At 40.6% G+C, this 26,267-nt stretch overlaps 1 protein-coding gene across 3 annotated transcripts; it reads right to left on the bottom strand.

Moving 5' to 3' along the window:
* Window positions 1–26,226, bottom strand: LOC309353504 (uncharacterized protein). Of its 3 annotated transcripts, none has more exons than XM_081882833.1 (4): window positions 25,979–26,226; window positions 23,412–23,498; window positions 15,419–15,522; window positions 1–1,233 (listed from the first exon to the last, which is right to left on the bottom strand). In XM_081882833.1, exons 1-4 carry the CDS (start codon window positions 26,016–26,018, stop codon window positions 1,156–1,158), a joined length of 309 nt encoding a protein of 102 aa, XP_081738959.1. In that variant the 5' UTR covers window positions 26,019–26,226; the 3' UTR covers window positions 1–1,155. The 3 variants fall into 3 exon arrangements, 1 of the variants encoding a protein (XP_081738959.1); XR_014161911.1 differs by lacking the exon at window positions 1–1,233 and adding an exon at window positions 13,141–14,452 and having other exon boundaries at window positions 26,027–26,226; XR_014161910.1 differs by lacking the exon at window positions 1–1,233 and having other exon boundaries at window positions 13,141–15,522; window positions 26,027–26,226.
* Window positions 26,227–26,267: the final 41 nt, after the last annotated feature.

Genomic DNA, 26,267 nt, shown 5'->3' with positions numbered 1-26,267 from the left:
TTGATCATTTTGGTTCCCCTTTTCTGTCCGATTCTTCTCCAGTGCACAAACAGGAGCCTTAAAAGTCTGCTACCCTGCTGTGCACTGGTAAAGGGAAGCTGTTGTGGACTAGAACCCACCACCGTGCATAAAGTTCTCTCCTAAATTAGTGCCTATATTTACGAACAGTTGCAGGGTGCTGACTAAAAGTGAAAGAGAAGATAGCAGGAAGAAAGTCAATTATAGAACAGAAATTAGTGTACAAGATCGTTCACAGTCTGCATAGATGTGTCACTCATGTATTTTCTCAACTGTTTTAGCTCCACCATGTAATCTTGGGGTCCCACCATGCAAATGGGAAATTTCTCAAGAGAAAAGCCACTTATGGCACATTTCTAGATAGCTTTGTTTTGCTGGGATAGACTTTATTGGCTTTGATTATGGGCAAACTATTAACAAACATTCCACACAGAATTGGTTTTCAAATCCCAACAGTAGTTTTATACTATTCTTTTAACACGTATTGAGGCCAATCATTTAGCGTTTGTGCTTCTCAGAGGAAATAATGGTGAAAATATTAGTTGTTCTTTAACAAGGTAGACTTTAGTAGCAACTCAGTTTTATTTCAGTTTAGGTAATCAAAGCTATACTTTCACTAAATCTGCTTTTCCAAACAGTTCATCTCACTCTGTGCTACTTTTCTAACTCTGGTCCTATAATTTTTTACATAATACGGTGAGGATATGCTCAAAATATCATGCATTGTTGATTTCTCTCTATAGATGGTGCCATATACTTTACATTCCTATTAGTGAAGCACATATTTGTAATGTAAGCAGACAGACAAGGCCCATATTTTTATTAATTGTTCAGTGCTATAATATTAAATGTATTGGGTTTTGCTGCAATATGGGAAAGTAAAAGAGATACAATATGAAAAGTAAGAACAATTTATAGTACAGCCTCTGGCATAAACTTTTGATTGCCTAATAAAAGGGACTTAAAAATCAAGCATTGCCCAAAAAGAGGGAATGTACATGTACAAAAAGATAATATTATTCCAAACAAAAAGTGTTTGTATGCTAGCTTTTTCTTTTTTTAAAAAAAAAATAGGCTTACCCAGTTTACTTTAATGGTCTCTTAGAATGATCTGTTGTAGTTCTATGAGGATAGTAACTACATTGCCATTTTAATCTGCTTGAGTTCCTCAAATATGGATTGAGGCCCAATCACGGTATTCAGAATGCACTTCACCTTCCAAAAAAGATATGCTCTAATTAATATATCTAAGTTATTCCGTGTGAACTTAACTCTGTGTATTCAGCATACAGTAAACTAATGTTAGCTATCTAAGCTGCTAACTGTAAGAGAAGTGGGTACAATGGTACCTCGGGTTAAGTACTTAATTTGTTCCAGAGGTCCGTTCTTAACCTGAAAATGTTCTTAACCTGAAGCACCACTTTAGCTAATGGGGCCTCCTGCTGCCGCTGCACCGCCGGAGCCCAATTTCTGTTCTCATCCTGAAGCAAAGTTCTTAACCTGAAGTACTATTTCTGGGTTAATGGAGTCTGTAACCTGAAGCGTATGTAACCTGAAGCGTATGTAACCCGAGGTACATACATTGCATTGTATGCAAATTTATTTCAGCGATAGGCTCAGCCTTACAGGACTCCTTTCACTCCATTGCTGCAGTCCAGCTTCCCCCTTTTTGCACAGGACATTCACTTTGAGATCAGGTTTAGGGAGTATAGCTCTAGCCTTGTATCCAATGAAGCTGTCATGTTAGCACTTGGACTTTTGTCCGTGCAATGGGATGCCCTCTCCTGCTGCTCTCCTTCTGTGCCCTTTGTGCATTCCTCTCCCAAGTCTGTTTGGGTCATTCATCCAACCTTCTGGGGTAGATTGGGGAAGGGCAAGAGGAACTAGGAATGGGAGAGAGATGTACTTTTGTCCCTTCTTAAGCATTTTAGAGCTGCCAGAACACACTGCACTTAAACTGCAGCATGTGCAGAAACGTAGCCAAGAGCACAGTCGAATGAATCAACCCCAGTTTTACGTTCCAAAACTTGGGAGGATAGGAGAAAATTCCCAAAAGTAAGCACGTGTCCTGCATTACAACTCTTCAAGCCAAGAACTGAGTGAATAACTTTCCACTCACCTAAACCAGCTATCCACAAGACACTAGTGTCTGAAACTTTGCAAAGTCTGTACTTTGCTTAAAGGATGTTTTTCTCTCTATCCAAATGTTGAGGAAGGCACAGTATACAAGTAATAACAGACTTGTATAACTAAGGCCAACTGCATATGGAACTTTTAAGATACAGAGATTCATTTCTATATGCATTCTGCATCTGATATATTTATTTATTAAAGAACATTTTTTAAAACACCTTTCTTTCAGTCTGACAACGTCCAGAGCATCTTGCAGACAGCATTTAAAAACAAGAAAAACTATACAAAATAAACAAGAGTACCGTAAGCATCCCAGAGCATACATCAAACCAAGATAATATGACCAATCCAACACTGCAGTTAACACAGCAATCCTCACCACCTGCTCGACTGACTGGAGGCCATATGGGGAGAGAGTTAGAGCTTCACCCCTGGAGTTGCATCTCCACTGAGGAGGCCCCACAACATGTGCTAATGGCTTCATCAGTGTAGATGTACTACTGCTGGTGCTGTGGTGTAAACCACTGAGCCTCTTGGGCTTGTTGATCAGAAGGTTGGCGGTTCGAATCCCCGCAACGGAGTGAGCTTCCGTTGCTTGGTCCCAGCTCCTGCCAACCTAGCAGTTTGAAAGGACACCAGTGCAAGTAGATAAATAGGTATCGCTGTGGTAGAAACGTAAACAGCATTTCTGTGTGTTCAGGGTGTTCCGCTGTGCCAGAAGCGGTTTAGTTCTGCTGGCCACATGACCCAGAAAGCTGTCAGTGGACAAATGCTGGCCCCCTCGGCCTGAAAGAGAGATGAGCGCCACAACCCCATAGTCGCCTTTGACTGGACTTAACCGTCCAGGGGTCCTGTAACTTTAAGCTTTTAGTGCTGGTGGTTCTTTTGCCAGCAAAACCCAGCATTAGGCCCCAAAACAGGACATTTGGGTGGGGAGGCAGGGGTGGGACAGAAGTAGTATACTAAACCCTGTATCTTTTGTTTGTGTTCAGAAAATATTTAAATATTTCTAACCAGGCTTTTAGAAAAAAAGTTACAATAAATTGTTGACCATCTAGGAATGTACACCCAGGTTTTTTTGCATATTTTCCCCCATCCTTGCTTCAGGTAATGATACTGGCAATGATATTGCTGCACTAACAACAGTGGAGGCAAACGGGGCTGTGCCCCACCAACTTCAACCAGCCCTCATCTGCCATCCATACTAAACATCCAGTCTAAGGGGTGGTATTGGCTGTCAGCTTCCTCCTCCTTAGCCTCAGTTATGCCCTTGTAGAACTGGGCAGGGAGGAGGATGGAGCAAAAATTGAATCAGTTGCCTCCGACACTTACTAGCTCTGGCTGCAGCTACTCTTTAATCTCCCTACTTTATCCCATTCGGCACCAGCCACCCCTGGAAGTAGGGTGGCCAATTATGCATTATAGGAAAAAAATGTGTCACCCAAAAAGAAGACGAAAGGGGACACAGGTTTCCAATAAATTTGCACATGCTAATTCATATGTATATATGCAGATATAGACATCATAGTAACAAAATAGAAACGCATCTCACCACAGTGAAGAAGGCTGATGAAGGAGAAACCTGTGCTGTTCATGAGCTAATCGCTGGCAGGTATTTTCAAGCCCTCTCTCCCTCCCTCTGCCTTCTGATGGTTCTTTATCATTACACCAGGACCTGGACCAGACAGCTCTTAAAATAGAGGATGCAAATAAAGTAGGACATATGACCACTCCAAATGCAAGTGACTCCATACGTGAAGATTTTGAAGGTGAACCGGAAACTACATTTAATCCAGAATGAGGCAGCTAGACTGGTGACTGGGAGTGGCTGTCAAGACCATATAACACTGGTCCTGAAATACCTACATTGGCTCCCAGTATGTTTTCAAGCACAATTCAAAGTGTTGATGATGACCTTTGAAGTCCTAAACAGCCCTGGCCCAATATACCTGAAGGAGCATCTCCAACCTCATCGTTCAGCGCCAAGGGCCTTCTGGCAGTTCCCTCACTGCGAGAAGTGAGGTTACAGGGTACCAGACAGGCGACCTTCTCGGTAGTGGTGCCTGCTCTGTGGAACACCTTCCTATCAGATATCAAGGAAATAAACAACTATCTGACTTTTAGAAGGCAACTGAAGGCAACCCTGTTTAAAGAAATTATTAAAAACTTCTGGGTAGCTCCAAACAGAGTATTAAAAACATGTTTTATCATCAAACACTAAAGTTTGACAATAAAACGTGTTTTTAATATTCTATTGGGAGCTGCTCAGAGTGGCTGGCGAAACCCCGCCAAATGGGCGGGGTATAAATAACAAATTATTATTATTTAGTGCATATGCTGGAATATATGCACATGTGCCAAATCTCTAAAATTATTTTAATGCCTTCACATTCTTAAAAATTGGATGAGTTGTTTCTTTATCTCTCCATCTTTCCTAAAACGGTTTTCTCCACCACAGGGTAAAAATTGCCATGTGCTAGTTTAATTTCCTCCTTACTTACAAAAACCCTTGGATGTTTCCTCTCTTTGTCAGTGTAGTCGTTTAATTAAAACCATGAAACAAATCAATGTTAAGTCATTTTGCAAAACTGAAGACCTGGATAATGAAATCTACAATATGCTCTGTGTCATATATGCAAATCACTGAAATATAACAGGTAGGATATCATTAAGATAATTTTATCAGAATTTCAAGTAATTGGACAGTAAGATAAACAACTCTTAGCCCTCTGAAAAGGATGATTCATACTGATGAGAGCTGACATCTTTAAATTAGCTCTCAAAAGTGCATCTGGGTGAGGCCATCTGTTTCCCCTACCCCTTTAGTTTAAAACTTCATGAAAATATACTGTATTTTTTGCTCTATAAGACTCACTTTTCCCCTCCTATAAAGTAAGGGGAAATGTGTGTGCGTCTTATGGAGCGAATGCAGGCTGCACAGCTATCCCAGAAGCCAGAACAGCAAGAGGGATTGCTGCTTTCACTGTGCAGCGATCCCTCTTGCTGTTCTGGCTTCTGAGATTCAGAATATTTTTTTCTTGTTTTCTTCCTCCAAAAACTAGGTCCGTCTTGGGCTTCCGGAGGCGGCGCGAAACAGCAATGGCGGTCCTCTTCGCGCTGTGAAGAGGGGCTCCGCGGAAAAGGGTCGTCCGCTACGGCAAAGCGGAGACCCGTTAAGAAAAACCACAGGTAGAGTGAGCCTGTGGTCGTGGGACTCGGCGGGCACCAAGAGCGACCTCGGAAACGAAGAAGGGACCCCGTAAGGGGCTCCGGAACGTGGAGGGGGTAGCGGTGCTGTGAGTTCATCGCTCTTTCCGCGGGAGTGAAGCCGCGCGGCTGCTGCTGATGAGCGCTGACCTTTCTTCCTTGAACATTCGATTGGAATCAACTTACTCGTGAGTAAGGTTTTTGAGATTTGGGACTCTAAATTTCTGAAATTTGGCTGAAAGCGGGAGACGTTAAAAAGGAAGTCCGTCTTCCGGCTCTGTTTAAACACCAAGCAAAGAGCTATAAATCTGAAGCGCTGAGAGGGACTTTTAAGAAGTTGGAGTACACCTTGCAAATTCGAATTAAAGTGCATGGAAAGTTAAGAAAAGTTGAGAATTTCTTTTTTACAAGAGGATATAGGCAGCAACCTCTTCCTTTCTCTTTTGTGTGGATTACAAAGTTTCAAAACAGCTCTCGGGCTGTCTGGATACAAAAATCATCAGACTGCGGTAACTGTATATAAGACTTTAAAGTTACTTTGGGGCTACTTTTGTGGTTACAAATAAGGAACTGTGCATGCACCACTGTAAAGAACACGTACTCTCTGCTAGTTTAAATGAACTTTTGAAGGTTCTACCCCTTGGTTTTCGGTTTTTCTTTAACTTTTGGAACTTTTTGGAACTTTTAAAGAGGGGAATTTAATGGTGGAAACTTTTCACCTTTTTTTTTTCTCTTAACTTTTGGGGAGCTCCCCCTACTGGATTGTGGAATATATAGTCTCTGGGAACTGCAGGGTTTTTTGTAAAGCTTCTGCCTGGATGTTTACCTTTCGGTTTGTCTTTCCCATGGGATTTACAATTTGACCTTGCTACATGGACAGCTGTGGAATGAGTGGAGCCGCAAAAACAAGAGCTGCCAAAAAAGCAAAACAATCTGAGCTAATACAAACAACCTTGCCGGTGCAGCCTCGCAGATCATCAGTTCCAATAGTTACAGGTCTGCAAGAAGGAGAAATTAAACAGCCAGCTTTTCGGGACATGGCTGCAGGAGGACTAGATCCTGTATCTAAGGAAATTTTGGAACAGCTGGCAGCGTTAAATAAAAAGGCAGATGAGCAGGCCTCTAAGTTTGATCAGGTGACAGCCACAATCAACAAATTGACTGACCAAGTTTCTAAAAATTTAGAGGCCATTGGAAATTTGCAGGCAACAACAGCAGAAAATCGTAAATTAGCCGAAGAAGCAAATTTAAAGGCAGACCAAAATAAAAAGAGGATAGAGGAAGTAAGAGGAGAAGTAAGACCACTGAGCAGACAGCTTAATGAACAGCAAGCCTACCTGTCCATGGCAGAATTGAAAAACCGGGAAAGCAACCTTAGGATTAGGAATATACCAGAACTTGAGAAAGAAGATTTGATCAGCTACCTGACGGCAGAAATATCAAAGTTCTGGGGTATCGCAGAAGACAAGGACTTTAAAATTGTCACCGCCTTCAGGCTGGGAAGAGTAGCAAAGAAGGATAAACCAAGAGATTGCTTGGTCATTTTGAGATCTAAGCAAGAAAAAGATAACATACTCGGCCTTCATTTTAAAAATACATTGGTGATTCAGGGAAGAACTGCAGAAATCTTCAGAGACATTCCGAAACAGCTGTTGGATTTAAGAATTGCATATAAAGACCTCGCAAGCCTACTGAGAAACAACACAATCCCTTATAGGTGGGAATTCCCTCAAGGACTATCCTTCAGCATTAAAGGGAAAAAAGTGAGAATTAGATCAGCAGAAGACCAAGAAAAATTTTTGAACGACTACGGGGAGGACCTTCGGAAAGGAGTAGCAGGTGCCTGGCCACCACCTCCGCCTGGTGCATTACCTCCAGATCTTGACAGCAAGAAAGACACTCCTACTGGCTAACAATTTGATTCAAGATGTCTCTGCAGCTATTTAGTTGGAACATTCATGGTGCAAATTCCCCTGAGAAAAGGAAAAAGATTTTTCACATATTGAGAAAGGAACAATTGGACATCATATGCCTACAAGAAACACATGTGACTAGGCTCCATAGGAGAGTTTTAATTAACAAAAAATTAGGCCAAGAATTTGTTTCCTCAGACAAAGTTAAGAAAAGAGGAGTAGTGATTTATGCAAAAGAGAACCTAGCACCAAAGTTGATATTTAAAGATGAACAAGGAAGAATTTTGGCGATTAAAATCCAAACACAAGGAGAAAAATTTTTGATAGTAGGAGTATATGCACCAAATGAGGGGAAAGCGGAATTTTACAAAAAGCTGCATGAGATAATGTTGGATCATATAGACTACACTAACATCATTTTGATGGGAGATATGAATGGAGTCGTCTCTACACATATGGATAAGTCACAAAACCAAAATTTGACTAAAGATGGCAGACTACCTAAATCTTTTTTTGAACTGACAGACAATATGGACTTGATCGACATTTGGAGGACCAAAAACCCACTAGGTAAAGAAGGGACTTTCTTTTCTGAGGCTCACCTATCATGGACAAGAATTGACCAAATTTGGATAACTAGAGGGCTGGCCCCTAAGACAAAAAAAATAGAGATCTGCCCTAAAACCTGCTCCGACCATAACGCATTGAAAATGGATCTGAGACTTGTGCCAGCTGGATCCTTCAGATGGAGAATGAATGACACTTTGTTCAGAGATCAGGAGATTGTGAAGAAGGCCCAAAAAACGTTGAAGGATTATTTTGAAATCAATATGAATACCCCGGTGGACAAGAGAACAATCTGGGACGCAAGCAAAGCTGTAATGAGGGGGTTTCTGATTCAACAAAATTCTATTAAGAAAAAACTCTGGAATGGGAAAAGAGATAAGATTTTAGAGAAGATACGAGAGGGTGAAAAAAGACTTAGACTTAACCCAAAGTCAAAAGAAGTGTTAAGAGAAATTAAGTTCCATCAAGCACAATATGCCAAATTGATAAACCAAGAAGTAGAATGGAAAATTAAACAAATGAAACAAAGATCTTTTGAATCAGCAAACAAATGTGGAAAATTATTAGCATGGCAGCTGAAAAAGAGACACAAATTGAATTCTATTACCAACTTGGAGGTTGATGGAGAAAGTATTCAGAAACCAGAAGAAATTAGAAAGTGTTTCCAGAGATATTTCAAAAAACTGTTTACTCAAGGTCCACAGGCGGAGGAGGAGATTATTCAATTTTTAAAAAGTAACGGATTGAAAAAATTATCCCAAGATAAACAAACAACCCTGAATTACAGAATAACACAGCAGGAAATAGAAAGTGCCATTCAGAACATGCAATTGGGGAAATCCCCAGGCCCAGATGGACTCACCTCCAAATATTACAAGGTTTTAAAAGATTATTTGATTCAACCATTAGTGGAGGTGTGTAACCAAATTATGGAGGGGAAGGGGGCTCCGGAATCGTGGAAAGAAGCATTCATCACTTTGATACCAAAATTGGAATCTGAAAAGACTCAACTCAAGAATTATCGTCCTATTTCACTCCTGAATGTGGATTACAAAATTTTTGCTGACATTCTGGCAAGTAGATTTAAAAAAGTTCTGAATGAAGTAATTCATAAAGACCAAGCAGGCTTTCTCCCTGGTAGACATCTGTCTGACAACACTAGGAACATTATAGATGTTCTGGAGCTACTACAGACAAATTTGAACACAAGAGCTGTATTAATTTTTATAGATGCAGAGAAGGCCTTTGACAATATATCTTGGAAATTTATGAAGAGAAATTTGGAAGGGATGGGAGTGGGAGGGGCGTTTCAAAATGGTATAGAAGCAATCTATTCAGAGCAAAAAGCTAAATTGATAGTGAATAATGTGGTGACAGAAGAGTTCAGAATTGAAAAAGGAACACGACAGGGGTGCCCCCTATCACCCCTGCTATTTATCTCGGTCCTGGAGGTACTGCTGAACTTGATTAGAAAGGATCGGGAGGTACAAGGAATACAGGTCGGAGGTAAACAATACAAGTTGAAGGCCTTTGCAGATGATTTGGTTTTAACACTACAGGAGCCAGAATCTAGTACTAAAAGAGCTTTAGAATTAATTTATGAGTTTGGTCAGGTGGCAGGATTCAAGTTGAACAAACAAAAAACAAAGGTTTTGGCGAAAAATCTGACTTCTTTGGAAATAGATGAGTTTCAGAAAGAAACGGAGTTAAATGTGGCTAAAAAAGTGAAATACCTGGGGGTGAATTTGACCGGGAAAAATTTGAACTTATTTAAAGATAATTATGAAAAATGCTGGATTGAAATTAAAAAGGATTTAGAAATCTGGTCAAGACTAAAACTTACCTTGTCGGGAAGAATTGCAGCTGTAAAGATGAATGTATTGCCAAAGATGTTATTCTTGTTTCAAACCCTGCAGATCGTGGATAGAGTGGAGTGTTTTGGAAAGTGGCAGAAGGACATTACGAAATTTGTCTGGCAGGGCAAAAGGCCCCGGATAAAACTTAAAATACTAACAGATGCTAAAGAAAGAGGGGGGTTTGCCCTGCCGGACTTAAGGTTATACTATGAGGCAGCATCCTTCTGCTGGCTGAAGGATTGGTTTCTACTAGAAAACACTGATGTCCTAGATCTGGAAGGGTTTAACAATGCTTTTGGATGGCATGCATATTTGTGGTACGACAAGGTAAAGGTACATAAATTGTTCAAGAGCCATATTGTCAGGAAAGCTTTGTTTAATGTCTGGACTAGATACAAGGACTTATTTGAAAATAAGACACCGAGGTGGTTGTCACCAACGGAGGCGAAGACCACCAAAGTACTTAACATGGAGAGTGGTTGGGCTAAATATTGTGAGATAATAGAAAAAGTTGGAGATAATTGGAAGCTGCAGAGTTTAGAAAAAATAAAGGACAAGGTGCGAGACTGGTTTCTCTATGCCCAAATTCAAGAGATGTTTAAAAAAGATAAAAAGATTGGTTTCCAGGTGGAAAAATCAAAATTAGAGACAGAACTACTTGAACCTAAGACGAAAGTGCTCTCAAGAATGTATAACTTGCTGCTTAAATGGAATACACAAGATGAGTTAGTTAAATCAGCTATGATTAAATGGGCTCAAGACATTGGTTACAACATCATGTTTGAAGACTGGGAAAGGTTATGGAACACCGATATGAAATTCACGGCATGTAGTGCCTTGAAAGAAAACATTATGAAAATGATATATAGGTGGTACATGACCCCAGTCAAACTTGCAAAGATTTACCATTTGTCTGATAAAAGGTGTTGGAAGTGTAAGGAAGCTGAAGGAACGTTCTTTCACCTCTGGTGGACATGCCCGAAGGTGAAGGCATTCTGGGAAATGGTTTATAATGAGTTGAAAAAGGTATTTAAGTATACCTTTACTAAGAAACCAGAGGCCTTTCTCCTGGGCATTGTGGGCCAGAGAGTGACAAAGAAGGATAGAACTTTCTTTTTATATGCAACTACAGCAGCAAGAATTCTATTGGCTAAATATTGGAAGGTACAGGAGCTACCCACGCTGGAAGAGTGGCATACGCAGCTGATGGACTATATGGAGCTGGCCGAAATGACTGGCAGAATCCGAGACCTGGGAGAAGAGGCAGTGGAAGAGGACTGGAAAAAATTTAAGGACTATTTACAAAAACATTATAAGTTATGTGAATGTTGAGAATTTGTTAAGTTTTTAGACAACAAGCTTCAGATTTCAAATTTTTGATATTGCTGAATTTAAGTTCTGATGATGAAATGACTAAAGTCTAGGGTAAAGTTTCTATATTGAGGACTGTTGGAATTGTGAACTAACAATATTTCCCCTAAACCTAATATACAATTGAGGAAAGTACAAAACACAGGAAACAAGGTATTAATTTGCTGTAACTTTATTTTATTGAAAAAGATGCAGGGGATGGAAGATGTGGGGAAGTCCAGTAGATCATGAAAAATTGTTTTGTAAAGTAAGATCTCTTTTTTGCTTATAACCTTTTTCCTTTTCTTTCTGTAAAACTGCCTTTGTTGAATAACTGACGATGTATCTGACCTTGGAAAAAAGCAAATAAAAACATTATTATAAAAAAAAAAAAACAAAAACTAGGTCCGTCTTGTGGTCTGGTGCGTCTTATAGAGTAAAAAATATGGTAGGTTTTTGATATACAAAAGCTTACGTGAATCTACAGTTGTTTTTCTATAAATGATAGAAGAAAATTAGATGCTGCTTTTTTCCTCACCTAGGGAATAAAATAGGGTACACTGAAGAACCAGCTGCCTCCTGCCACACATCACAGGGCAGCACAGGGAGTCTGTGGAATCAAGTGGTGTAAATCTTCAAGCATTCAGTTACTGACCCCAGTCCTAAGGTATGGACTGCAAGGGAATAGATTCTCTTTTATATCATTAGAAATTCAACATGACATTATACATACCACCTAAAAGTTTTAACTTGCAACTTGCTATCAGCATTTTGATCCTAAACAATTTCAGCTGCCCTCTGTGCCTTCCGGCATTGTGCTGGTGGAGTTGGTGGTTTGCTGGGGTAGCCAGTCTTAGGACTGAGCTGTTAAAAAGTTTTTCAGACTGTCTGATAAACCCATTTAGAGCCAGCAAGAAGGAAATGAAATCTGCAAAGCGATACAAAGCCTTGTTCCCTCTTGGAATATTTCACTGCTACATAGGTCTCCAAAAAAAGCAGTCCTGCGGTTATGTTTCACCTGAAATGTTTGCCAGTTCTTTCACTGTTACTTTTGCTGCCAAACAAACATAACAAAACAAACCTTTATGTTCCATAGCCTCAACATGTAATTCTGTATTATAATTTAAATGGTAATGGGAGTGTGTAGTAACTAGTGTATCCAATGATTGCAGAGTTTATACCTTTGTGGACTTTGGGGCTTTTTAATTGAGCAAAAGGGTGGCCCCAGGAGCGATCTGTACCATTTCATCACCTGAGCAAAATGGGACTGTGCCGTCTTCCACCTCCCTGCTGTCCCCACCCTCTGCCGCTCCTCACTTCTACCAACACCAGAACTTGGTGAGAGGAGAACATTCAGCTAGTGGTGAAAGCAGCAGGGTGGGAGCTCCGCCTCTTGCACTTCAGCTGCCTGAGGCAGCTCTGGGTGGCGCTGACTGTCAGTTTGTAGAACACGAGGAGGAGGAGGATGGGGTCAAAAACAGAATTAGTTGATTCTGTGTGTCACTGACTCCGGATCTCCCTACCGTTGGCCTCACTGGCTTCTGTTCCATCACTCTCAAAGGGCACTAGTCACCATTCTAACTTTGGTGTCCTCCCTGGCAATGTAATTTCTACAGGACATGTTATGCAACCAGCTGATTCTGCTTAATAAATATTTGCACTGCACACGCCTCAGTCAGAAGTTCTAGAGACAGACTGTCCTGGGCCATTGGTTTACTTTAGATAGGTTTTTGCAATATCTGTTTTATTTATAGGTATACAAGAGCATGTTCTTCTGTAAGGCAGCAGGCCATCAGATTCCCAGGGGAGAGACCTTGAATCTCCAAAACGCTTCTAGCTTTCAGTCAACTCCTATCTCTTCCTCCCCACCCCCCAATTGCAGAACTCCTGATTCTACACACACACACACACACAGAGCGAGAGAGAGAGAGAGAGAGAGAGAGAGAGAGAGAGAGTACATCAAGTCACTGACCTAGGGAGGATCCCATTCTCTAAGCTCTGTTGGTGGCAACCTCTTTCAGACACATAGAGAGATTGCATTTCCAGGGGGAGCTAATGACTTTGGACACAGTTGGCAATCTCTTCAACCCTATAATTAAATAGGTGAAAACTAGGAAAGCAATTCAACTGGGCAGGAAGTAGGAGGGCTTTTGTTCTTCCAGGCTGGCAGTCAAATCCCTGTGCCAGCACCATTCTCTGCTCCGTGCATAAATTAGCTGTTCTGTCCAGCTTGATACCCCCAAGAGATTGCCATCTGCCTCCCAGCTGTATCATCACAAGGCTCAAGCTGAGATGCTATCTGGATTTCCCTGGGACAGCTACAAAGTCCACTGTGCAACTTTCCCTGGGAAAGAGTGCCACGTATAAACACATTTATGGTCATTTCTCTACCAATACCTGACTGGTGTCTTTGACAGAAACACCACTGTGATATTTCAGCAGATGACAGAGTGGATTGCCCTGGTAACTTTCCACGCTAATGCACTTCACTGGACATTACTGCCTCATGTTGATACATTGCACAGTGGACAGGGGGGTTTTCAATGGAAGAAACAGTGAGCTGCTTTGGCTCTCTATATCCCCCTGTGTGTCTTAAAATACTTTTTCTTCCATTATTTCTTCCTCTGCCTTTTATAACTCAGAAAGCACACACAGGAGCCTTTGTTGCCCTAAATTTACTGTACATTTACTGCAACTGTATTATTGGCTTCCGGGTAGTCTCCAGACCTATTCAAAAGCACTGGTTTTAAGTGAGTTTTTTTGGAAGCCTGGGTCCAAAATGTCTTATGGACCATTTTCTTCCATACAACTATGAAGGTCTTCCTCAGACGTCTTGCTCTTGGTTCCCTCATTATCTGGGGGCAGGCAGTGGATGGAGAAGTAATTGAGACAGGGGCCTTTTCAGAAATAGCACCAAAAATAGCATCTTCACATACGTGTGTTGCTCTGTCCTTTCTCTGTTGGCCTTTAGCAAGGCTGGCTCAGGATGTTTTGCTGCCAGAGGCAAAACAGAAAATGTCACTCCCCTCCTGTACTTCTGTACGCCACCCACTGCCCACTTTCCTTGCTCATGCATTGCATTTCCAGATTTGTATAATGCCTAAATAAGACTAATGCAGGAAGCATCTGTGTACATGGAGCATATTGCTAATTTCTGCAAAGGTTTACTTCAGGAATGTTAATGTTCATTTAAATAATACCCGAGCACAGCAACCGTGATTTATTAGTCTGCTTTTATTTCAGGCTGACACTGTCCCTCTGCTAAAGTTTTTAATATATATATATATATATATATATATATGACCCAGCTTTTCAATTTATCATAGACTTGCAAGCCTCTTGTCCCATATTGGCCATCCATTGGCTCTCTGTGAAGCTCTACACAGAATCACGGTTTTAATGGATAGTCTGCTGAGGGGTAAGAGCGAAGGGATGACATGAATTACTTATAAAGTTCAGAGATATACTGTGGCTGACAACAAGACTAATGACTGGCTTCTAGGCTTAACTACTCCATTTCCCACCCACCCCTCACCTATAGGCTGTCATTAACAAACCGCAAAGGTGTAAATGGGTTGAGAACACAGTCTGATGCCTGGGTGTTCACAAAGTGATGGAAAAGCTATGAAATAATATGGGACGTGTACATTTTTCACGGCATCATAGCTTAGCTTTAAATTCACAGAAAGAACCTTCCGAAAGAACATGCGGAGAGAAATGGCTGCGTGCCTTCCTTCCCCTTCAGATTTAGTGGGCAGGAGTCCTGCTTTACATCGAGACTGAGAGTGCAAAATGCTTTAGCAGGCTACAGTTAAGTCTGCAGATTTTGGTATGTTTCCCAAACAAAGCAAATGTGTTTCTGTGCTGGGCTGCGTTTCAACATTCTGTGTTGTCTTCCTGTGAACAATGCAGCAGCTTCAGCAAGAATGCATGTGTGGGAGAGAAGTGGGGTAAATCCTTCAAAACATAGTAAGGTGTCATGGGAAATGCTCCACCATCTGCTTTTACTAATCGTACAGGCACCCTGATCTCCGGTCCTCAGCATCTTTTATCCAGAACGCACAAAGGGGCCAAATGTGGTACAATGCAGTCTACGTGCATCAGCTCCAGGTTCAGCTTCCAGGAAGAAATTGTGGACTAACCCAATGAAGCCGGATGCTGGATGATTCAGGACAGATAAAAGAAAGTGCTCCTTCACGCAGCACATAGTTAAAATTATGGAACTCACTTTTGCAGGAGGCAGTGATGGCCATCAACTTGGGTGGCTTTAAAAGACAATCGGACAAAATCATAGAGGACACGGCTATCAATGCCTAGTAGCCTTTTTAGATTACACTTAATGGGAGAGGTTGTGGTAGGGAGAGTTCTTTTTACCTTACACTTAATGGCTGCCACTTCTCCAGCCCCACACTTGCAAATGGGGTCACGAAGTTGACTAGACTTGATTGCATGCAACTTCTGGTCTAGTTCGTTTCTCTCTTCATGGAGGACAAAGGAAAGAAACGTTATTGCAGTGCAGCTTTGAGAGGAAGCTCTACAAATATATATAATCAGATAGTTCAGCAATATAGGATCTGTTCTTCTGGAACCCAATATAGTTGGGTTAAATGAGCAACAATAACAAAACAATGCACATTGTTAGACATCTAAGCTTTTTATCTTCAGTAAACTTCTGTCTCACTCACTGGTACATTAGTAATAAGAAGCATTTTCTCTTTTCATATGATGCGTTGTTTGGACATAGAAAGTGCATGTTGTCGTATTGTAATAGCTTACCCTAAGTTAAATGTGAGACAGTTGATTAAGGTGTTGCCCTGCTAGAGTCAGTTGCAAGTCTTCTGCAGGACATCCATTTGATGATAGAAACCCTGTGTGAGAGTGTGCATACACACACATTTACGTGCACACACAGACAGACATGTGTGCTTGGAATTGAAAAGAAGGATGTGTCTATAGTTCAGCAAGGCAATCGAGTTGGCTTTTATTATTAGATTCATTGCTCAGACAATAAAACTAAGATCTTGCGGCTGGCAAAGTGCACTTTCCCTCCCCTTCCCAAATGATGTCAAATCACAAGGTGCTTTTCAAACTTGTCATTGTAATAAAGAAAAATGTGCTTTGAACATACTTCATTGCAACTGTTCTCCCGTGTATTGTATTGAAGTGGAACACTTCAAGCTGAGAAATAAAATTTTTGAAGAGAAAATATAACCCGCTTCAACTGTTTCAAAGGAAAATGTATGAGTATATATAAATGATAAACTTGCTGGGTATTAATGGACAAAGAAAAATGGTGTGATAAATGACCTTATTTGTAGAAACCCAAGAATACATTTTTGGACTTCAGCTCTGCTCCCCAACTGTCTGCCATTGATACTGGCTTGCCGAACCAAAAATTGGCTATTTCATAAAGCTTAAGCTGTAGCTAGGTTTTTATAAAGCACTCAGTACAATGGTATTGAAGCATCACTATCCATTGGTTGTTAGTATCATCAAAAGCTAGCAGTACGGGACATTTTGCATATGTATAGCTTGCACTATTGGAAAATAAATCAATATCGAAAATAAATACGCTATCACACACCCTTTTGAAAGCACAACTGGTGCTTGATGTTCACAGGCTTCCTTTTTCAATAAGATGTCACAACATTAGTAAGAACATTAAGAAGGCCCTAACAAGAGCAAACCAAAGGCCTATCAAATCCAGCTTTCTGTTCTCGCAGTGGCCCTTCAGATGCCTATCGGAAGCCGACAAGTAAGACCTAATGGCACACTCCTTTTGATGCACACGTCTCAAATGTTGCAATGAAGGAAGAAGCCTTGTCTTGGAGAAGGGATGAGGGTGGCGCTGTGGTCTAAACCACTGAGCCTCTTGGGCTTGCCGATCAGAAGGTTGGCGGTTCGAATTCGCACAACAGTGTGAGCTCCTGTTGCTCTGTCCTAGGTCCTGCCTACCTAGCAGTTCGAAAGCACGCATTTCATTGAGCCACACTTTATTGTTTTCAGTGGAACACGCATTTGAACATGCATCCCCATTGACATAATGGCACAGCCAGTCATGTGTAAAGGGTACTAAGCTAAATCAGCACCTATTTTAACAGATAATGTGTGATCAACATTTGCTTCTAACCTAATACGTAGCTTTTCCAGCCCATTAACAGATATTTCAGACTGAAACAACTGAATCGTGACTGCTATAAAGTTGTGTCTGGTATTAGGCATAAGGGGCATAGATAGAACAACAGAATTAACAACATTTGGTACACACATGCAAAGAGGAAAGTTGCTTCTTTGCTTGTATGTATTCCAACACATGACATCAGCTCTACTGCAAGTTTACTTTGTATGAATATAGCACATTTAACCCTTGCTACCCAAAGCTTTACTAATATTAATGAACTCTTACAACAATTGAGTTCGATCCTGTGCTGTTTCAGAAAATGGAAGCCTTGTTAAATGCACACCTAAGAAAAGCACAGATGTACGGTAAATAGCAACAATGCCAGCTGCGCAGCTCAGGGCAATGCAACTATGCATGTAAGTACCACAGAGTTCATTGGCGCTTACTCCCGAGAAAGTATCCATAGGAGTGAATCAGATCCAAAAAGTAAAAAAATGATGCCCATTTTTCTTTATAGGAGCACACAGCTAGTTTTTTGTTTTTAAATGACAAGTAGAAAGATCAAGAACAGATCTTGGCATTATTCCTATAAAAAAGGGGAGCAAGCATGCCAGAGATCATATTAACAGGAAGAAGAGTCCAAGCACGGTGTGTGTGTGTGTGTGTGTGTGTGTGTGTGTGAAGTATGAATAGGAGTAGCAGAGTGAGATGTCAGAGACCTAACAAGACAACGACTTTGGAAAGAGTGAAAGAGGGCATTAAAAAGAAGGTTCCAAAGTTTTAAATTGTAAGTGAAATTCAATAGATAACTTTAAAGTAGGCACACTACTAAGACTCAAAGTCATGGCTACAAGTATTTTTTCCCCTCGGTAAAAGTCAACCTTGCCCATTTTTTCTTGCAGTCTTCTTTCCACCTCTGTTATTCACATACCCCAAAGATTCAGAGGCCTTTTAATAAATTGTGCACCTACATATCAAATCATGATTGTACCGGATTCACATATACTGTACCAAGTTTCAAGAATGTGTAAAGCATTGATCTTAATGCACTGCTATAGAAGGACAGCTTGAAATGGTTCTGGCTGCTGTGGCATTGGCTTCTTTCTTTTGATCATGCACAGCATTATATTTTAGCATCCATTATGCAGAGGTTGTTGGGACCTTTATCTACAACAAGGTGAACTTCAGGAGTGACATTTATTCAGTACAAAGGGCCATAGCTCAGCGGCAGAGCTACAAATGTCCCTCATCTGAATCCTTGTAGAGTCACTGCCAGCCAGTGTTTGCATTCAAGCACCCATGTCAAGTTCAGAAGTGAAAAGAATTCATTTGGCTTTTGGCTCCTGTTCCAAAAAAGTCACAAAATCTATTGATTAAAAAAGAATGTCACAAAACTAAAATAATTTCTAAAGAACACTAAGAGATTGGTTTCATGAAACAACAACTTAGAATGCTCTTATTATTCTGATCTTTGTTTGAAGTCCAGCAATGCTAATGATGGTCTCCAGTATCTAAATATAAGTGAATACAATCTTTTTCCTCATTGTTCCCCTGAATTGATCTAAACGGGTAAAGAATATCTGCAGTTCTATTCTAAGAACAGCACCATTTCTGCTGGGGATGACTGCTCTGTATTTTGCATACAGAAAATGGTTATGAATAGTTCAACATACCCGCCTCCCCCCCCCCCCGTCGTCAATGCCCCCTTTACTCCAGTCCCCATTAACATAGACCAATCTATGCATCAATCTATGCATCTCAGCATCAGCATCTATAATAAAACAGCACACACAGAGATGGCACCAACTGGCTCATTCACCTGCAAAGGGGCTTTACAAAAGCCATTTGTAAAGACCCCTGTAACAGCCATTGATTATGTCCTAAGACAGAGATAGACTCTTTGCTCTTCTTCACAGTGGCAATCATTGGTTAGGCTCAGGAGGAAGGAGCTCTCTTTATTAGCATCAAGGCCAGGGCACTGGGGAGAGGAGGAGGGGGGCATGATACTAAAGGGGCTAAACCTTTTATCTGCACCATTTCCCCAATATAAATGAATCGCTCCCATACTGCCCTAGTAGTATGGTGGCTAAGAGATGGAGCTGTAAAGTCCCCAGTGTGAATCTTGTTTCTGCTATGAACTCATTAGGTTGGCCTAAGCAAGCCACTCTCTCTTATTCTCAGCCTAGAATAGGGAGGATAATAATACTAATTTACACAGGGCTGTTGTACTGATTACACCCAGATGAGGCATGTGAACATTTGAAAATGCTATTAAAAAGTTGTAGTTGCTGTTGTTGTTCGCAATACAGTCAAGCTTTGAGGGCTGCTTTTCTGATTTAAATTAGGGAAATGAAAAATTGGGCAAATGAAATAAGGCAAAGAAAGATGTTGGGAAATTCAATTCTAGATCTCCTCCATCAGATCTAGCTTTGTCTTTAGGGCCAACTAGAAGTTTGCCGTGCTGCACGCTGCGGCAAAACAGTCTCTCCTCCCACTGGTATAATTGTAAAGGATTCGGTCTGTTATTCGGGATCTAACTCATACTGTTGTTTCAGCTGCTTATTTAGTCTGAAGGAGGAGAGTCAACACACTTCCTAAAGGAAGGTAGACTAGTCAATGTTCTCTTCCAACATAGTGGGAAAATAAATATTCCTTTAATGAGGTGCCACCTTGTTTTGTTTTGTTTTTAATGATATCTTTTTTTTTAATGATATCTTTTTTTAATGATATCTATATTCACAAAAGTTAACAACAATAAAATTAACTCAAATCACAAAAACCAACAAACACACACATCAAAAATACAAACAAAAAGACAGAATAAAAAAAATAAAAAATAAAAAATAAAATTCAGAATTAAAAAAACTCTGTTTCAAGTTAATAGCCTTCCACATCTTATTTTCCTTACTTCCACCCGCCTTCCTTTCATGTATTCCACTTTAAAATTAGTTCAGCAATTATCATATTATTCAAGTTCATCCTTTATCCTTCCCTTTATACTCTTATTTATCTTAATCACTAGAACCCCTTCATTTCATTTACAATGCCCTTAGCATTCATAAATTTTACAATGTTTTTGTAGATAAACTTTAAACTTCTTCCAGTCCTCTTCCACCTGCTCTTCTCCTTGATCTCGGATTCTGCCGGTCATTTCTGCCAGTTCCATATAGTCTATAACTTGCATCTGCCATTCTTCCAGGGTGGGTAGGTCTTGTGTCTTCCAGTGCTTTGCGATGAGTATTCTTGCTGCTGCTGTGGCATACATAAAAAAGGTTCTATCCTCCTTTGGCACCAATTGGCCGACCATGCCCAGGAGAAAGGCCTCTGGTTTCTTTACGAAAGTATACTTAAATACTTTTTTCAGTTCATTATAGATCATTTCCCAGAAAGCCTTGATCCTTGGGCAGGCCCACCAAAGGTGAAAGAATGTTCCTTCCGTTTCTTTACATTTCCAACATTTATTATCGGGCAAACGGTAAATTTTTGCTAGCTTGACTGGGGTCATGTACCACCTATAAATAATGAGGTGCCACCTTGTGGGGTCAGGGAGGAAGCTGGAATTGAAGTGTTAATTCATGGGTAGGCAAACTAAGGCCCAGGGGGTGGATCCGGCCTTCTAAATCCAGCCTGTGGACAGTCCAGGAATCAGCGTGTTTTTACATGAGTAGAATGTGTCCTTTTATTTAAAATGCATCTCTGGGTTATTTGTGGGGCCCGCCTGGTGTTTTTACATGAGTAGAATGCGTCTTTTTATTTAAAATGCATCTCTGGGTTATTTGTGGGGCATAGGAATTTGTTCATTCCCCCCCCCAAAAAAATATAGTCCCACCCCCCCAAGGTTTGAGTGACAGTGGACTGGCTCCCTGCTGAAAAAGTTTGCTGAGCCCTGAGTTAATTGGAGACATGGCCTGGAAGATAGGGCAGACAACAGCATCTGTTGGCAGTGTAATATGGGAATATTCCTGCCCTTTGTAAAGACACAGGATTTTAAAGATTTATATAATAAGCACCAACCAAGGATGGTAACCCAAAAACTGAAAATCTAGATGTATTTATATTAAGAAATGTACCGTTAATTTCAATAACCTTCATTTGAAGGTCTCAACCCCCCCTTTAAACTTTTATCAATCAATGACCATTGTTTGTGCATTCAATAACGGTAGGATTTTATTCAGCCTTTCTTTTGTGAATTGGAAGGACGGTCCCTCCTCTTCACACACAAAACCAATTGAGCAGCTATTGGCTGCAAGGTTTTGGTTTGGTTGTCACCAAATGTTTTGGAAAGATAAGAGCTTAATAAAGTTACAGCATGATGGTTGAATGGCTAATTGTTTTCGATTTACTGCAGTTAATGTTTGCACTAATCTTTTTACAAGCAAATTAAATGGATGGATTTAATGGATGGCAACTGCAGGGCTTTTGTTTGGTTTGGTTTTGTATCTGCAGCATGCAAAAACCCTCCAGCAACCACATTTTTAAATGTAAAGCAGAATGACAAAGCACCAAATTCTGGTTTTTTTAAAAAAAATAATAATTACTAGTCTAGAGATGCTGGTAAAGGTATGTCTGTTTCTCTAGAAAAAAACAAAAATAAAAACATTATATGCTGCTGTAGTACCATGATACTCTGCCAGAAATTTCCATATTCTAGTGCTAAATAACTGTAGGAGTGGATGAAACCCCAAGTGTCATCTATTCCAACCTATTTCAATGCAGGCACTATGCATGGTGCAGCAGATAGGTGTCAATATATTTCCTTTTTTAAAAAAAACCCAGCAACACCTTGAACAATGTAATGTGCAATGTATTCACAATGGGTTATCATCTCATTTTCTTTCATGGCAGAATTACAGTAGCACTTCCCCAACAGACCCAAACCAAACTGTTCAGATGGATTAAAACATAGATCAGTTGCTCTGACTGAATTAAAAACTATTGCTGCCCTAAGCTGCCATTAACTGAACACTATGATGTATTTTTTGGCTGGGGAAACTGGCGTGATCAATGCTGCTAATCTATGATGTAATTTTTCATTGTCTGGTGTGATAAATCATAGATAGAATGATTATCGTGGTCTGTATACACGGGGCTGCCTTTGAAGATGGCTCAGAAACTGCAGCTGGTGCAGAAACCAGGAGCAAAAGTACTGATAGGAACAAAGCAGCTTGAACATATAACACTGTTTTTGGCACAGCTGGCTAAGCCACTTTGAATATACGCAGATGAAGCATTCATCCTCTTGAGTCGCTTCTCCAGGTGGCCCCACTGAGAAACATTCGGGGGGCAGGGGGGCAAGAGAGAGGTTCCCCATCCATTGTAGTTCCCCATTTATGGAATAATCTCTCATGAGGCCTGCTTGGTTCCAACATTAACATCCGTTCAATGCCAGGTTAAAACATACCTCTTCTTCCAGGCGTTTGAAGAAATATGGTCATCATTACTACTGGTGTTTCCATGTTATACATATCTTCTTTGAAGGGGCATTGTTGAACCACGTGAGTTTCAATTGTGTATGCAAATTGCGTAGAAATGTTTTGTATTAGGCAAGAAGGGTGCAGCTAGCCCCATATGCCTGATGTTACCGTGTGCACTTAAAACATGAGCCTGAATATTTTCAAGAACCGGCAAATGAAACCCCTCTCTCTTAAGTAGCATGCTGATCTAGTGCATGCCATAAAATTAGTTTCCAGGCCCAATTCAAAGTGCTGGTATTGACCTATAAAGCCTTAAACAGCTCAGGACGGCAATACCTCAAGGACCGCCTCTTTCCATATTAACCCACCCGGACCCTGAGATCATTTTCTGAGGCCTTTCTTCGTGTGCCTCCTCCTCAAGAGGTCTGGAGGGTGACAACAAAGACCTTCTCTGCAGTGGCTCCCCGTTTGTGGAATGCTCTCCCCAGGGAAGTTCGCCTGACGCCTTCATTATACACCTTTAGGCACCAGCAAAAATATTCCATTTTAACCTGGCCTTTGGTTGATTTGATTGATATCCTATGTCCTTTTAAAATGTGTTGGAGGGTTTTTTTTTGTGGTGGGGGGAGGGTTATTGGGTTGTTGTTTTTATTTTGATTACGGTATGTATTTTGTGGTTTTACATTTTGATTTTGATTTTATTCTGTGAACCTCCCTGAGACCTGTGGGTATAGGGTGGTACATACCGGTATATAAATTCAATTAACAACAACAACAACAACAACAACAACATCAGTTAGAAAACTTAAGTATACACTGATGTCATACTCACCTGTGTTATTTCCATGCATCCCTCTTACCTGAGGGGAGCAGTAAGTTGTGATTCTGTTCCCTTCTGCCTCCAGGGACAACAAATGGGCTAGAATATAAAACATAACACTCTGTTAGCCTACATATACCCAAGTGACACCATTCTGCTTTGCAGGGCAACTGGCATCATTGGGCAAGAGGTTAGGCAGCTACACCAGTGCAAGGAGACAAGGTGCCCCCTGGTGCCCAACTTGTAATATGAGATAGTGTGTGTTTTTAGGATCCATTTGATAACTTGCAAATTTTATTTTATTTCAAGATTATAAATAAATAGTTTTTGAATGGGTATGTTTTTTGGGGGGGTGTCTAGTTCCATGTCTGTGAACTCAGCATGCATCCCTTTTTATTGTGATTTTTATATTAAGCGGTAATATTATTCAGAAAGGAAAAACATGCCTACTGAGGTTACAAGCACTCCTGTTTTAAATGAGGTACAAACTGCATGACTCAGGCAATTTAAAAATGCAGATTACCAGACTCATAAACCCTTAGATGAATTTTGGTGCACAAAGATAATGACTAGACCTAATCCCTAATATTGGAGATAATGTTTAAACAAATGTATTTAATTTAATGAGACACCTGGACAAGCTTATTTAATTCACCCTTGCATCTAATTAGCTGTATTGAAGGGACAGTTACTATATTTCATCTTAAGGATTCTCCCCCTACCCATTTCATATTAATCCTTTTAATACCCTCAAAGGAAGCACAGATGAAAACAGGGAGGGGCGAATCTTGTTAATTAACCTGGACCTCTGGAAACCCTTTTCTGGGGTGTTATAGAGTGCTGCTAATACTCTGACCTCCTATTAAAATCTGAGTTCTGTGCATGAATAAGAATAAGTATGCAAATAAATGTATGCTGTTGCCAGAAAGAGGACTGTGTTAATATTAAGTTGTTCAATAGTTATACCTAATCATATAAAACCAAACATTATATTAATAAAAACTGTGGTGTTTCCCTAGTATTTTAGAAGATTTCCCAGAGCAATGAAAACAACAGCCTAAGGCCCCAATCCAAAGATGCTGCCTTGAGCTCCTTGGGAGACAGGATAAAATTGTGTAATAATAAGAAGTAGCAGCATATAATGCCAATCCTGCCCCAACCGCCAATTAGTTTCTGGGCCCAATTCAACATGCAGGCTTTGACCTATAAAGCCTCTCCCCATATGAACCGACCTGGACCCTGCAGCCCTTCTTCATGTGCCTCCTCTGCGAAAAGTCTGAAGGGTGGCAACATGAGAATGGACTTTTCTGTGCTGGCTCCCCTGGCGCCCTTGTTACATATCTTTACAGGGGTGCCAACTTGAATAAAATATTGTGGGGGCCCAAATAAGTCCCACCCCGTTTAACTGATCACAGGACACAGTGCACACATACCATTTGAATGGCAATGCCCATCAACTTATTGCCCAATATTTTATTGTGGGGGCCGAAACCCCCACAGCCCCTAGGAGTTGGCTTCTATGCTTAGGTATGTCTCTCAGGCAGGGGGCGGACTTTCAAATGCCTTCAGTGCCCTATGTAACACCGAAGTTTGGTACCCCCTGCCTTCTGTTCTCTGTGTGTGCACTATTGAATTTGCTTTATGCCAGACTGTTTTACTTGATGTTTCAATGTGTTGTCTTTTTTCTCTTTTTTTTGATACAGTGGTACCTCGGGTTACAGACACTTCAGGTTACAGACTCCACTAACCCAGAAATAGTACCTTGGATTAAGAACTTTACCTCAGGATGAGAACAGAAATCCTGCTCTGGTGGCTAGCTGAAATGGTACCTCAGGTTAAGAACGGACCTCCAGAACGAATTAAGTTCTTAACCTGAGGTACCACTGTATTTTTATTTAAAATATTAAGCAGTATAGAAATGAAATTAATAATAACTACAATGCCCTGTGGTGCCCACCCCCCTGTCAGCTTGGTGCCCAGTGCAGGACCGTATTTAGGTTTAATGAGGCCCTAAGCTACTGAAGGTGATGGGGCCCTTTATATGTCCAGCTGTCCTCTGTCAACAACAAACTGTCACTGTTATTTTGTGTTGAATATATGCTATATGGTAATTTATGGACTTAATAGATATCTAAAGGCATTTGCACATAACAAAATATGCACATCATAGGAGCCCATACAACATGAAACACTGTTGCTGTATGTAGGTTTTATTCTATTTTTAAAAAATCTTATATTTTGGAAATGTACATCCAGTTTTTTTCCCTTTATTTTTTTTGGGGGGGGCCCAAGAGAGTGGGGCCCTAAACTATAGCTGGTTTAGCATATACAGAAATCCGGCACTGGAAGCACAAGCTTAACCTGATACTTTAAATTTGCCTCTGCCCCAGGCCTTTCCCCCTTAATAATTAATTAAACTATTTTTAGCCTTTAAAACTGGGGGTATATTGTTTCTGTTTGTTACGATGTTATTCTTTGTTTCCATTGTAAACCGCCCTGTGATTCTCTCGGATGAAGGAAGGTTTAGATATCAATAATAATAATAATAGTAGTAGTAGTAGTAATAATAATAATAATACTCTTGCATTGGACAAACGCTTGGATTTTGCTTCGGAACATAAACTCACGTGCACAAGACAGAGCTTCCTTTCAGTGGCTCCAGCCACCCGAAGAAATGTGTCGTGTAATGAATATATATATAATTTATTTTTTTTAAGTGAAAAAGAGAAGCGAGTGAAACGAGAGAGGGTCCGGGAACAGAAGGCGGGGAAGGGGAAGGAGGGAGAGAAAGGGGGAAAGCAGAAGAGGAGGAAAGTGCGGGAGCGGAGGAGCGAGCGGCAGCGCGCACAGGGGGAGCGCAGCCGGGAC

Source organism: Podarcis melisellensis (assembly GCF_964234715.1).
Source record: "Podarcis melisellensis genome assembly, chromosome: 12".
NCBI classification, from domain to species: domain Eukaryota; kingdom Metazoa; phylum Chordata; class Lepidosauria; order Squamata; family Lacertidae; genus Podarcis; species Podarcis melisellensis.
Note: the sequence above shows the minus strand (reverse complement) of the source record. Positions and strands in the feature narration are given on the sequence as shown.

What these genes read in the sequence shown, in the direction of transcription:
- LOC309353504 (XM_081882833.1), bottom strand. Translation starts at nt 26,018, where the DNA reads ATGTTCCGAAGCAAAATCCAAGCGTTTGTCCAATGCAAGA. An exon ending in GATGCATGGAAATAACACAG is followed by an intron (nt 15,523 to 23,411) that starts GTGAGTATGACA and finishes TCCTCCATGAAG; the next exon opens with AGAGAAACGAACTAGACCAG. An exon ending in TGGCAGCCATTAAGTGTAAG is followed by an intron (nt 1,234 to 15,418) that starts GTAAAAAGAACT and finishes CTTTTTTGGAAG; the next exon opens with GTGAAGTGCATTCTGAATAC.